At 44.6% G+C, this 14,429-nt stretch overlaps 1 protein-coding gene across 3 annotated transcripts in view; it reads left to right on the forward strand.

Moving 5' to 3' along the window:
• Window positions 1-14,429, forward strand: part of GAD1 (glutamate decarboxylase 1) — a 57,251-nt gene that overhangs the window by 11,997 nt on the left and 30,825 nt on the right. For all 3 annotated transcript variants that reach the window (XM_034427221.3, XM_034427231.3, XM_034427239.3), the window contains exon 4: window positions 6,899-7,057. In XM_034427221.3, coding sequence (XP_034283112.1) covers window positions 6,899-7,057 — 159 coding nt within the window. The remainder of the gene's footprint in view (window positions 1-6,898; window positions 7,058-14,429) is intronic.

Here is a 14,429-nt window from a genome sequence, read left to right on the forward strand (position 1 = left end):
GCCTAACTTAATCTGTCAGAGACTTGATCAGAAATCAGTGCTTTTGCTCTAAACTTGGTCTCATTGGCATTTGGCCTCTATGATTATATAGTAGTGATGAGGTGAAAATATCTTGCATCTGCTCAAATTCTGTTTTGTAACATATGGTTTTCGGAACTGATGAGTCTTGGCATTACCCCTGCTGAGTGATTAGTCTTAGGGAAAATACTCGTCCAAAAGTAAGGTATAGAATGAATGTTCCCAATTATTAATAAGGAAAACAGTAGAAAACTATATATGTTATACTTTAGGTTTGCATGATATACTAGACTAAGTGAAAATAGGATTGAGTAATTTATGGTTTAGCGTGTTTGGGGAGGCCCAGCCACTATCTATACCTATCATTTTCTGTGTATCATTTAAATCATATTATGGCCTCTTTATTTGTTCTGATGTAACCTTCATGAATGCAACAGCTGCATTTTAAAATCTGGCTTTTGGATTTAGCATTTTGTGTGAAATCCTCCAAGGGACCCAAAGTACTTATTTGCAGATTCTCCCAGCAATCCATCTAAGATTTTACTTTGGTGCAGATGCAAATCTTGCTATTACGGCCCCCCTCTTCTCCCTCCCCCCCCCCATGAGTTCTTGGAAACTTAAATGCTTGCAATTCTTTTGTAAACCTCATGGCCTAATAAAAACACTGTCCAAATATAGTGACTCAGAAATTCATTCCACCGCCTTTAAGAATACTTACTTTTCATTAAGGGTACAAACGATTGCACTTTGAGATAAGTGTCTCAAAGACAGCCCCAAAATATATCTGAATAAAGGCATCTTTATGCCATCAAATGGAGCCTGGAAGTCCTTTTCCTTTCCTGCGTTCTGCTCCAGTCTTCTCAGCAATCCCACCCTATAATCCAAAAGAGGCATTGTCTTTGTCTTTCAAATTGAAAACTTCCTTTTCAATCATGGACAATTTTCTTCCCCCTTTTTAATTCATAAGGCTCAGCATTTGAAGCTAAAACGAATGAGCCATACACACAGAATTTCTCCCTTTCTCTCTCCATTTCTATGTACATAGAGAGAAGTTGCCATTTTATAAATATGCATCTCATTATCTAATATTATTTCCTTCTTTGCCCCAAGTCCTTTAAATCCTGCTTTGAATAAAATTGGGTTTCCTCTTTTTTTTTTTTAAAAAAAAAAATGCTTTACAGAGGCAAAGCCAATCAAACCTCATTACCCTCCAGGAAAGGAAAGGGATAGACAATCTATTGTAAAGTAATTGCCTAATCTGTACTTATTACTTTAACCTCATGAAGATGCAACCACTTGGTTAATGCATTAATGGAAGATTTCCTGATATATCATCTTCATAGAAGGCTGGCTCAGTTTTTAGAATGAGAATAACTAGGTTCACCTTTAAACAAGGAGTAGAGGGCAGCCCTAATTGGCTGCGGGCAAAGTCCCTAGGTTTGTTTTAATTCACTTTTTCTTTCAAAATCTGTGTTTATCTAGCTTCTAGAAAGGAAATAATCACCAAGATAGTTCAGTGATGGTTATCAATTAGTCTGGCCAAGAAAGATAGAAAATCCAAATTAAGTAGCCTCATATTTTGATCCCTTGCATATCTAACATTACTAGGAGATAAAAAGAGATAAAATCTCTTTCAAGTCAAGTTCATCCATGTAAAGTTTTGGGGTTTTTTTGCCCACAATGCTGAAGTGGTTGCCCACTGCTATCTTCCGGATGTTTTTGATATCTGTGTCTTGTCTTCAGATCTGGCTTTTCCTAGTGGTCTCCCAACCAAGTAATAACCAGGTTCAACTTGCTTAACTTCTGAACCAAGGCAAGGTTAGCCTTGTGGCTATCAGGTGCTGGTTTGCTGATGAGTGGAAGCCTGCAAGAGTGGATTTGCTTTCAGTGTGAACCTGTTTAACTCTGGGCTAGACTGTGTATTATTTCCTGGACATTAATCCCAGTAGCCATGACCAAAGGCCCTCTTGGCTAAAGCTGGTGGGATTAGCAGCCCCAGAGATCTGGAGAATAAGAGGTGGGCAATGGCAAGACTCATAAATTGATGTTTTAAACGAGTTTAATTATTGTTCAATTCATCTCCTATTTTAACATCCTTTGGGGAGATTTTGTTTCAAGACAGAGACCTGCTAAGGTTTTCCTTCACATCTAATGAAGGTCACATCTACTAAATGATCATCTCTAACCTGGCATACAATGCACGTTTGGTGGAATTTCAATTGCAGATGCTGTGTTGATATTCTGAACAACTGCATCTATATTTGTACATCTTTTAGCTAAATAATAATAAAGAAGCTGAAATTTGTGATTAACGCTTCAGGTTTGAATAGAAAAGGTCCAGTTTGGTTCTCTTATTCAATGGCCATGTTAGCTCACCAAGGTTTCCTAACCAGTTTTACTGAATAAATCAGGGCTGGTTAAGTTCAGACAAACCCCAAATAAACTATCTTAACCTTGATTAAGTTTATAGTCTGAGCCTAGCTATTAACTGATTTCACACATTATCCTAATGCCAATGTTGTTATGTTATGATGTCGGATTGATATTCTACCTTTTATTTAGAAGTTCAAGACAGCATACAAGGTGATCACTTTATTATTTCAGCACCTTAACCAGTAGACCTTCCTGGCTTTGGTTAAATAGTTGTCCATAAGTAAGCCATAATTGGCTGGCTTCACATATTGAAGTAGGCTAAAGCCAGTTTATAAAATTATAACCTGGAATGCCTGAACCCCATAACAGAGAGAATTTGACCTGGTTACTCTTAATTTTGTCCACCAAAGACTGAAGAGCTACAAATCTTCATCAACCATGAAATGTAACCGGCAGGATTTTGGACTGGTCAGTGATTGAAAATCCTGGCCACTCCTCCCCCCCCCCAAAAAAACCTGGTCCACCTCATAAGATGTTGTTTGGATGGTGGCACAGAATCACTCAAATAGACAAGAACTGAACTAGGAGTCCTTTAGTACCTTGGGGGAAAAGTCAGTGTTTCAAATAAGCAAAACTCCAGAGCTCGATTTTGCAAGGAAACTGGATATATACTGGCCAGCACAGCTGTCAGGTGCAAAGAATCAGAAACCATCCTTAAGATTGCAGCAGCATAGAAGATTCATTCAAGCCTGTAAGCAAGAAACTGGTCAACTAAAGTTCAACGCTAGATTGCCACCAGATAAGGGTCAACAGAACTCAGAAGGAGTTGGACTTGGAACGCTTGTGGGAATTCAAGGACTCTAAACTTATGACAGGCTTAACTCCACCCCTCAGCTCTGCCTGCTCTACCCCTACATCAGCTCCCCCAGCTGGTAGAAAACCCACAATCTTCGTAGCATCACGGGGAAGGGGAGGGACGACTGATTCAGGACAGATGATGTTGGGGGCAGCCTTGCTTAGCACCGACTGGATCGCTTCTAAGGACCACACCTCTCCTTCCTTTCGCTTCTCCAAGTTTCGCGGTGAGGAAAAGAGTGAGCGGAGGTGCCTCCCCCCCCCCTTTATCTCCCTTGGGAAAGCTGGGGGGGGCGCTACGTGAGCTCGCGGGGAAAGAGGGCTGCGCTCTCTTAATGGATTGTCCACCCTCACCCACCCCATTTCTCCCATATTACTTCGGCCAATTTCTTCGCATCCAGACCTGGCTTAATTTCGCATTTCAAAAAAAAAAACTCCGTCCCTCAACACCCGCAATTCCAAACGCTTAAATTTAAAGTATCTTCCGCGTTCCATTGGTTTTCCGTAATAAGTGAGAGAGACTTCGTGTCTAGCGAATTTCCATCCGTTCCCCCCGACCTTCCAAAGCACCTTTTTCGGCTGTGCTGGAATTGGAGATCCCAGGGGGCAAAAGGCCCCGCTGGCTTTGCGGATTCAACACATCCGAGGGGCGCTAGGTTGGAAAAGGAGAGTCTAATTTATCCCTAGAAAAGCAGAGGCTTCTCTCTTCGGCTCCTCCTTTAGGCACGATGCCATCTGAGTTACCTTGGGCCAGTCACTCACACGAGGGAGGCAAGGAGGGAGGGAGGGAGGGGCGGAGAGAGAGAGAGATCTACACTGATTCGAAGAAGGGAGGGAGGGAGGGAGGGAGGAAAAAAGGAAGGAAAAAAGGAAGGACAGAAAGAAGGAAGGAAAAGGAGGGAGGAAGGAAGGAAGGAAGGAAGGAAGGAAGGAAGGAAGGAAGGAAGGAAGGAAGGAAGGAAGGAAGGAAGGAAGGATCAACACTGAATCTAAGGGCCTTCCTTCCCTCCTTCCGATCCCGAGAACCTCCCCATACTAGAAAAGTCCTCCTCATAGGAAAGCGTCCTCTGAGCAAGGCGGCCAATGGCTTTACTCAAAGGGGAACCCTAAGATCGGTCTTCCGATTAACCGTTGGGAGCCTCCCACCAGTATCACCTTCAAAAAGAGGGTATGAAAACCCGGATCTCTAAAGGCTGACTACTTGGTCCCGCTTGCTTTCGATCTACCTGGTCCTTCCCGGCTTGAACAAATAAACGCGGCCAGGCTGGATAAGGCTGCGTCGGGGTGGGTGCGGGGAGGGCTTAGCTTGCTCCATTGTGGTAATGGGGCACCTATGAAATGAAGCCCATCGAAAGCCTGTCGAGAAGAGGTCTAGGTGAGGCCAAGTGTGGCAGAGTTCCGTTCTTGCTGTCATGCAAAGATTTAAAGATTTAAGATTTAAGAGCCTTGGTAGTACAGTGGTCTAAAGCACCCTGTTATTAAGACCAGCTGCCTGCAATTACTGCAGGTTCGAATCTCGCCAGGCTCAAGGTCGACTCAGCCTTCCATCCTTTCTAAGGTAGGTTAAATGAGGACCCAGTTTGTGGGGGCAATAAGCTGACTTTGTATAAATATACAAAAATATGAAGGCTATTGCTTAGCGCATTGTAAGCCGCCCTGAGTCTCCAGAGAAGGGCGGCATATAAATCAAATTTTAAAAAAAAAGACTTCTGGGAAGTTCGGTGACAGTGACGAGTGCCACCGCCCTAAATAAACGGATTGCCCCACTTGGCTCGTCCCTCTCTCCGACCTTCTTAGCTAGGGCGAGTTCCGAGGAAAGGAGATCGGGGGCGAGGGATCCTTCCTCACGGTGAGATCTGTCCAACAGGACAAAAGGTCTAGATATGGAGATTGTGGGACCTCCATCTCTTGGGGGTTTTAAAAAGAGGCTAGGCAGCTAATTCTGATGCATGGTTTCATTGGTTTTCCTGCACATTGCCGTGGGTCGGACTAGATAACCTTTAGGGTACCTTCAAGCTCTACAAATCTCTCATCCATCCTTCCACTTTACAGTGCTTTGATCTTCTACGATAGAAGGAAACTAGAACCAAGGGGAGATTTCCTGACAGAACAATTAGTCGATGGAACGACTTGCCTCCAGAAGTTGTGGCTACTCCAACACTGGAGGTTTTTAAGAAGAGATTGGACAGCCACTTGTCCGAAATGGTATACTATATAGGGTTTCCTGCCTGAGAAGGGGGTTGGACTAGAAGACCTCCAAGGTCCCTTCCAACGCTGTTATTCTGTTAATGGGAAGACGCTCTCGGGTATAGGGCCTGGATAGCTCCGCAGACTAAAGCACTGTAATTTAACACCAGCTGTCTGCAATTAAAGTAAGTTGGAATCTCGCCAGGCTCAAGGTTGACTCAGCCTTCCATCCTTTCTAAGGTAGGTAAATTGAGAACCCAGTTTGTGGGGGCATTAAGCTGACTTTGTATAAAATATACGAAAGTATGAAGGCTATTGCTTAACGCACTGTAAGCCGCCCTGAGTCTCCAGAGAAGGGCGGCATATAAATCAAATTAAAAAAAAAATCTAGCTTTGATCTGTTTAACCTCCCTCCCCCTTTTTCTCCTGGGGCTTCCTCGCGGTCGGTGGACGATCAGATATAGAACACAAATATGCAAAGCGAATATCTTTCGATTTTAATTAGATCAAGCCTTTTTGGGGGGGGGGGTATTTGCCTTACTTCGAAATTGGCGTATCTTTCCGGCATGCTTCTCTGTTTTCATTTTTGGGGCACCGTATTCCGTTTGGTTTAACGTGTGTGTGTGTGATTGTGATGAATCATTATTATAAAACAGGGTTATAAATAGCAGTAGTCTCATATATTTGGGGACCGAGGCTGCAGACTGATGTTTGGGATTACGTCACTCAAAACACAGAACTGCTGTGGCATCCGTAAAACGCCAGATGTGTAGAGGGACATTCTCCATTTCTTTTTGAAAGAAGGATGAGCCACCGGTGGCTTTCCTACGTGACCGAACTACAAATCCAATGCCCTTCTTTTTTTTTTTTTTTAAACCGGCTGGGTGGACTTCTGGAATTGTAGTTCAACCACATCTGGAGGAATGTGGACATATACGCTCATCCTGCGTATATTTATTGGGTTCTGCGTCCTCCACAATCCTCCCGGGTGGTCTCGGAGGAGGCGTCTTCCTTTGTTTTCCCAAACCGTTTACTGTGATGACCGCCCCTCCCTGAAAACTGCCTGGAAGCCTTCTCCCCCCCCCCGCCCCATTTCAGTCTATGGGGCGAAAAGCCATCCTGCCTCGTCCCGAATGTCCCCTTTTGTGACCAAAGATGACCCCCAGCCAAAGGCGAAAAGGCATGGGCCATCCTTCGTTCCCCCCCCCGCCCCTTGCCTTTCTCCTGTCGGGGTGGGGGGGTCCTCTGAGTTCTCCTCCCTGCGGGCGCCTTCCCTCCTTCCCTATAAATCCATCTCCCGGACAGCGGGTGGGGGGGAGTGTAGAGGAGCGCGGGGCAGAGCTCATCGCCCGTGGGACCGGCCCGGGGACCCCTTTCCAGGGGTGCAGCTGCTGGCTCGGGGCGACCATGGAAAGCGCGATCGAGGCTTCTCTGCTGACCTGTCCCCCTTGTCCTAACCCCGCAGGCTTCCTGCAAAGGAACAACAGCCTGGAAGACAAGAGCCGACTGGTGAGCGCGCTCAAGGAAAGGCAGAGCACCCGGAACCTGCTGGCTTGCGAGAACAGCGAGAAGGAAGCCCGCTTCCAGAAGACCGAGACCGACTTCTCCAACCTCTACGCCCGGGGTAAAGTCCTGATCCTTTCGCTCTGCCCCGTCCTGAGGTTCCCTTCCTTCCCTCTCAAAAGTCCCAACCTGCCGAGGCTTCCCTTCCTAGGAAAGGGACGGGGGTGGGGGGAATAATAATAATAAAGTGCCAAACAGCTGGAAGCGGCTTTCCTGTCCTGGGACGTCCCTCTCCGGCTGCTGGTATCTAGGGTCACTTCAGGATTGTCCCCAGGCACGCCAGCTATAATATAGCTGGATAGCTCTGCAGACAAAAGCACTGTAATTTAACACCAGCTGTCTGCAATTAAAGTAAAAGTTCGAATCTTGCCAGGCTCAAGGTTGACTCAGCCTTCCATCCTTTCTAAGGTAGGTAAATTGAGGACCCAGTTCGTGGGGGCAATAAGATGACTTTGTATAAAGTATAAACTAAAATGTATAAAATATACAAAAGTATGAAGGCTATTGCTTAACGCACTGTAAGCCGCCCTGAGTCTCCGGAGAAGGGCTGCATATAAATCAAATTAAAATAATAATAATAAAAAATAAGCTAGCCAAATGCTTATCCTGTTATGCAAACTCCGAAGGTCGGTGCAATTTGGGTCATCTTTAGTGGGATAGTCCGGTGAGGGTGTCCTGCAGCTCAGAAACATGAAAGGAAAGTTATTTGGGACAAGCAAAGGGAAGCTGATTGCCTTATGCCATAAACCGGTTTTCAAACTGGAGAGTTAGTCAAAGACTCCTAACAAGATTAGTCGCTGCAGCTAGATGGAACCTTCCTTTACAGAAGCAGTATACCTTTAAATGCCAGGCGCGAAAGGAAGGTCTCTGCCAACTTGTCCCAAGGGCCACATGCAGCTCTGAGCCTCTTTTTGCAGGTAGAGACCCAAAGGATGCCAGGACAGCCGTGATGCCTGAAAACAAATTGCACGGCTTTCCCATCCTTTTATGGGCAAAAACAAATGGAAACGATCGTCAGCCTGTGGTGCAAGTTCAAGACAAAACAAAATTCCCCGAATTCCTTTCACAAGCCCAGCCCTGCCGGCAGGGAACCTGGGACCCCACCCAACCCGTGGTCCCTGTTTTCTCAGTGGCTCTCTTCTTCTTTATGGACTTCTAGCTATCCACTGTTGTGGGTGGGAAAAGATTCTGTTTGATGGGTTCTCTTTTTTTAAAAAAAAAAATATTCGTAAATTTGGTGAGCAAACTCTTTCACCATGTTTAGTTTTAGGCTCAGTCAATTAACCAGGAAGAGATACGCTAGGCTTTTGCGATGGGCCCCTTCCTTCCCTCTCCCTGCTTCTCAGTTTACATGCAGCTGCTGGGATCCAACAAGCAACAAGTTATTTATCACTCCCCTGCTTGATTTATGAGCTTCCCTGGTCAGGATGTCTTGTGCTGGACTGGAGAGTTGATCCCGGGTTTTGAGCCAGCCGTTCTTCTGGCAGACTTCCCTCCTGCCTGCATCGAAGCGCTCAATACCCCACTTGCATTATCATCAGCCAGAGATCTTCTCCTAACCTGAATCTCACTTTTCATTGGCTTTAATTAGCACAGGTATTTAGGAGTGCAGCTCCTACATTTGTCTATCATTTCCCATCTTGCCTGGAGCTGAGGGGAATCGGAGTCCAAAATAGCTGGAACTATCATCAGGTTGTTTGGTCCCTGAGTCAGTCAGTCTGGGGTATTTTGATGCTCCAGTCCTCTCCTATTCAAAGCAATGGGTAAGGGACTTTTTAATTCAGTTGTGGGTTGTTGTTTTTTTGCAAAGCTTCTTCATTAGAAGTCTATTTTGTTAAATCTGGTGTCACTTGCAATCTTTCGGGGACTAACTAGCATTGACTGAGACTAATCCCTGAAGACCGTTCCCCATTTTCTTTTAATTAAGGAAGGGACATTGCCCCGGCAATCTTTTTTCTCTGTCAAAATCTTGCATTCTTTTGGTGCCCCAATCCAGAGCAGTTGAAAGTTGTACTAAGCAGTTATTTTGTTAAAGGGGCTCTTCTTTTCCTTTAAGCAATCAGTAAACTGAAGTTACACCATGGGCATAGATGTCAGTGAAGAAGGGAGGAGGGCAAGCGATATAATATTTTTTTATTATATCCTCTTAGATATAATAAAAAGACTCCTCCTCTTAGAAGTGCAATGTGGTAACACACCTTAGAAAGGCCGGAGCTCGCCTGCAATGTCACGATGCACATTCCATCATTTTGGCATCATTGTGAGTAGCTGTGGATGCCTACACAAATGGGTTTACCCTGAGACATTTCACCAACCATTTGTCGATGGTGAAGACAGTTGATCCCCAAGGCAGAAAGGTCAGTCCAAAACCTACATGATATCTCCCTCTCTGGTCCCTGCACAGCATCCCCTAGGACTATTCAGCTTTGGGCAACAGGAGAGCCATTCTTTCAAACCAGGCTGTACATCTCATTTCCATTGGCAAGCTTGCTTATTATCAGCTCTGTGTGTACGGGTGATAGCCTGTGTAATGAAGTAGAAGGAGGGAGAGAGGGAGGGAAGGAGGGAAAGAGGGACGGGGGAGAGAGGAGGAGGGGGGAAGAGAGGGGGGAAGGAAGGAGGGAGAGGGAGGGAGCAAGGGAGAGGGAGGGAGAGGAGAAAGAGAGGGAGGGAGGGAGGGAAGGAAGGAGGGAGAGAGGGACAGGGGGAGAGAGAGGGAGGGGGAGAGAGGGGGGAAGGAAGGAGGGAGAGAGAGCAAGGGAGGGAGAGAGCAAGGGAAAGGAAGGGAGAAGGGAGGAGAGAAAGAGAGGGAGAGGGAAGGAAGGAGGGAGAGAGAGAGGGACAGGGAGAGAGAGAGGGAGGGGGGAAGGAAGGAGGGAGAGGGAGGGAGGAAGGGAGGGAGGGAGAAGAAGGGAGAGAGGGAGGAGAGAAAGAGAGGGAGGGAAGGAGGGAGAGGGAAGGAGGGCAGAACCCTCCTCTATTGCACCTGCCAGATGTGAGTCTATATGATAAAGCCACCCCTGCACACATGTTGGGTGTTGTGGGGTGGAGTTGTTTTTTAATACAAATTTACTGTATTCCATGAAAGGAATAAACCTACATTCAAAAGTACCTTAAACAAAAATTGACATGTTGCATTCTGAAAGAGAGAGAGAGAGAGAGAGAGAGAGAGAGAGAGAGGGAGAGAGGGAGAGAGAGAGAGAGAGAGAGAGAGAGATGACTCACTCAGTGCCTCTCTCTGATCTGTCAGCTATTATTCAGGCTGTCCACTCTTGGACTCATCTAGATCCTCAAGCAGAGGATCAGCTCAAAAGCCTGGATGGTGAAGCATCTCTTCTCTTCCTTTGCCTTCTGTCTTCTTCAACCTTGGCAACAGATCTGCAGACTCGGAGAACTGGCGACTGACAGATACTGTAGTTAAATCCTCGCTGTACCTCAGGACCAGTAATGGCACTCCTGGGATTGGCAGGCGGTTCTCCCATCAGCTGCTGATGTGGGGAAAGGAGAGGGGAAGGCAGCCTTCCCTGCAAGGGAAATGAGGACACCAGGCCTCTGGCTTCTTCAACCTAGAACGGAGGCAAATGGAATTGGATGCAGGGACAGCATGTCCACTACAGATGCATGGTGAAAAACATGTCCACTTAGTCGTGGGGAAGAGCCATATATCAAAACTCTTTGGTTTTAGCCAGTTAGGTTATAGGATTGCTTATATGATAGTTTCGTAGATGCCTTCTCACTCTGTTTATTTATTGGTTTGATTTATATGCCGCTCTTCTCCGGAGACTCAGGGCGGCTTACAATGCGGTAAGCAATAGCCTTCATACTTTTGTATATACCTGCTTAGTAGGGCTTTCGGCCCCCGCAAGCAGTGTTCTTTTTTTATACAAAGTCAGTTTATTGCCCCCACAATCCAGGTCCTCATTTTACCTACCTCGGAAGGATGGAAGGCTGAGTCAACCTTGAGCCTGGTGAGATTTGAACTTGCAGTAATTGTTGCGTGATAACCCACATTATCCCCAGTTAGTGAGGCACTGCCTGAGAATAATGTGAATTCACCTAAACGGGGAAGGCTGTGCCAGATCTTTTTCCTGAGAGGCAGCCAAGCTGAAATCTTTGGAGCATGCTTCAGATGCAGATGGGAAAGGAAAAGGATTATCTGCTTCTCACTTGGCTCTTGTTAGGTGATATAATATACCCAACGGGGATCAAATGTTGATGTACTGTATAACACACAGTGAAAACATAAAACCATGCAAACAGCCAGACCAGCTTTGACCGAAGTCCTGCTGAGGATGTCACCTAACCTGGTGACAAAATGTTCAGAAACTAAGCAGCAAGCTCAGAGAACAAACCACCACAGGGGGAGAAAAAGGGCAACTCATTTTCCAAGCATGGGCCTGAAGACGTCAAGAAGGGATACCATCAGAGCAATAAACTGGTCAAGGGATACGAATACAAATTGCAACTTTTGAGCTGAGCTTTCAAATAACAGGCAGGCAGTCCTCTGCGCATATGGCAGTTGGGACTGGAATTTCCAATGCTAAGAAGTGTGGTTCTAAAGCCATCCCAGTTGCTGTCATTAACTAAATCTCACAGTTGTTAGAAGATGCAATTTCCTTCTGGCTTCTCACCACCATATAAAGAACGGTTGCTGGAATTGGGTATGTCTAATTTAATGAAAAGAAGGACTAGGGTTGACATGATAGCAGTGTTCCAATATCTCAGGGGCTGCCACAAAGCAGAGGGAGTCCAGCTATTCTCCAAAGCACCTGAGGGCAGGACATGAAGCAATGGGTGGAAACTAATCAAGGAGAGAAGCAGCTTAGATCTAAAGAGAAATTTCCTGACAGTTAGAACAATTAATCAGTGGAACAACTTGCCTGCAGAAGTTGTGAATGCTCCAACACTGGAAGTTTTTAAGAAGATGTTGGATAACCATTTGTCTGAAATGATATAGGGTTTCCTGCCTAAGCAGAGGGTTGGATTAGAAGACCTCCAAGGTCCCTTCCAACTCTGTTATTCTATATTCTATAATCTACCATCCGAGCTATAGATATTTTCTATCATTTCTAGAGATGAGGTTTCTCACCGAAGACTTGGCTCCTTTGTGTGAGGCCAAATGAGATGTAGATTCTCCCCAGATTCTGGATGCCCATACATACTGTAGTAGAATGGCTCCAAGAATCCAGGAGCAAATTGGATTGACATGATGCTATTAGTTTATTCTTCTCTTTCCAAACTGAGATTTCAACCTTGATGATGGTAGGAGATTATGGAAATTGGCAGCTCAATGAACGCATCTTGAGGGGCACTGAATTGAGGAAATTGCTTTAATTCATCTGGGGGTGGATCCTGATGATCAGCCATAAATGATTTGTACTAGGAAGAACTCTGGGCTTGTATTGCTGAGCCTGCATTAGTGCAAGGCTCCTCCTGTGTTGAGTCAACTGGATGGACTGTAGCCATCATATGGATTCTGCAGAGAACAAATTACATCATATCTCAAGTTAATAAACTTCATTGATCACATGTATTAAATGGAAGGAGAAGAAATGCAAGTGATTTGTTTTGGAAAATGAGTTAGTTGGGACATGGTATATACCAGGGGTCACCAACCTTTTGGACCTTAGGAACCACTGAATTTATAATTTTAAATCCCATGGACCACTAATATGATTTTTAAAAAAAGATAAATAGTATTTAGTGCAATATAAAAAATACAAATAATTTTTCTACGGACCACCAAAATTTTCTCACGGACAACCAGTGGTCCATGGACCACTAGTTGGTGACTGCTGGTATATATGGTAGTCAAAACTATATTCCTGTCAATGAAATACCCAAGCTAGACAAAATCTGATTTGGTACCTTTAAAAGCAAATACTGTAGATTCATTGCAACCTAAGCTTCATGGGCCATTTTGCATCAAATGTTCCTACATTCCTAACGATAAGAACCATTTGATGGTAGAACCAATTGCCTGGCAAGGTCAAGGGCTGTTCTGCATTGGAGGTGTTCAAGCAGAAGCCAGATAGCATCTGTCCAGGAAGTGTTGATTTGGATGCCTGCAGAGTGCAGAGAGAGAAAGAGACTCGGTGACAGAAATTGTTCTTCCAACTCCAGGATTCTAGGCTGTCATTGGTTGAGTATAATGAAGAAAATAGTGAACCATGGAACCTTATTTCAAGGGGAATAGCCTACTTGGTATTTTCCTGCTGTAGGTTTTTGTTGCTGTCATCTCTTGCCAAATTAGTCATTTTGCCAAAGCATCAATTCAACATTTGATTTCATGGAAGAAGGATAATTTGAGCCTTGCTATTTGTTGATAATTCCTCCCCCCATCATTTGCTTGTCTTCTTGGCTAGCTCTGTGTCAAGATTTAACTGCTTTCCTTCTTTCAAACCTTATCGCTATTCAACTTGCCAATGAACTGTGGGGGGAAAGGGGGGAAATGGAGTGCTGAGATTTTGGGCACAGATCTTGAGAGCCTGGAAACCATCAAGGTCACCACTGCAGGTGCTTGAGAAGGAGGTGGACTGTTCCCATAAAAAAGGGACATCTCATAATTGGATAACGTGATCACCCAGGGGTGGGGAGAAGAGGAAACTATTGTTTAACTAAGCAAGCATTTCACCGGGAAAACCAGAGCTGGTTTTGATTCTTCAGTACCAAAATGGTGTATCCAATAAAGTTTTACTTTTGCTCCTGAAAGTGTTTAGTTATTTTGGGTTCACTAGTCAGACAGTTGATAGTTGACACTATGGTATTCTCAGGAGTCTTCTCCAATGCCAAAGTCGAAAAGTATCAATACTCTCTATCTTGCTTCTTGAGAGTCCAACTTTCACTTCCAAACAGAAAGAACAGGCTTTTAAATAGAGATGTGCAGTGAGGGGCTCGTCAGATATTCCTAAATTCCAGTATCTAGCATTTCATGCCATGATAACCAATGATAAAGACTATAATCCAACAGCATGGAAAGGGCCACACATTTCCCCTGGTGTGGCCTAAGCAGCATGAAATTTAACTAATCCATATTTAGTGTTCAGAATAGGAATATTGGGTAATGAAAATTACAGTAATTTTGCTGGATTAATTTATGGGTGTATAGGAGAGCCACTGCTGAGCATTGATTAAATGTTGGATTGAAGCTATTCAGCTTCAAATTCTTATGTGATCAAGAAAAATTCACTGCATGATTATAGACCATGCTGACAGTTTCAGCGTAAATTATTTTCCAAGCATATTCTGGCAGTAACTGGGTGGGTTATTTAGAAGTATTCCATGTGTTCTCTTTTATTATTTGAGGGTAAAACAGAACAAAAAAAAACTTACTTAAGAAATAAATCTATAACTAAGACCAGAAATGGAATTCAATAGGAGTCAGAGATGGCTTGTTATTATTTTAGGGGGTACCAAATGCAACAGAAGTAGTT

Source organism: Pantherophis guttatus, chromosome 1, assembly GCF_059756535.1.
Source record: "Pantherophis guttatus breed Tessera chromosome 1, ASM5975653v1, whole genome shotgun sequence".
In the NCBI taxonomy this organism is placed as follows: domain Eukaryota; kingdom Metazoa; phylum Chordata; class Lepidosauria; order Squamata; family Colubridae; genus Pantherophis; species Pantherophis guttatus.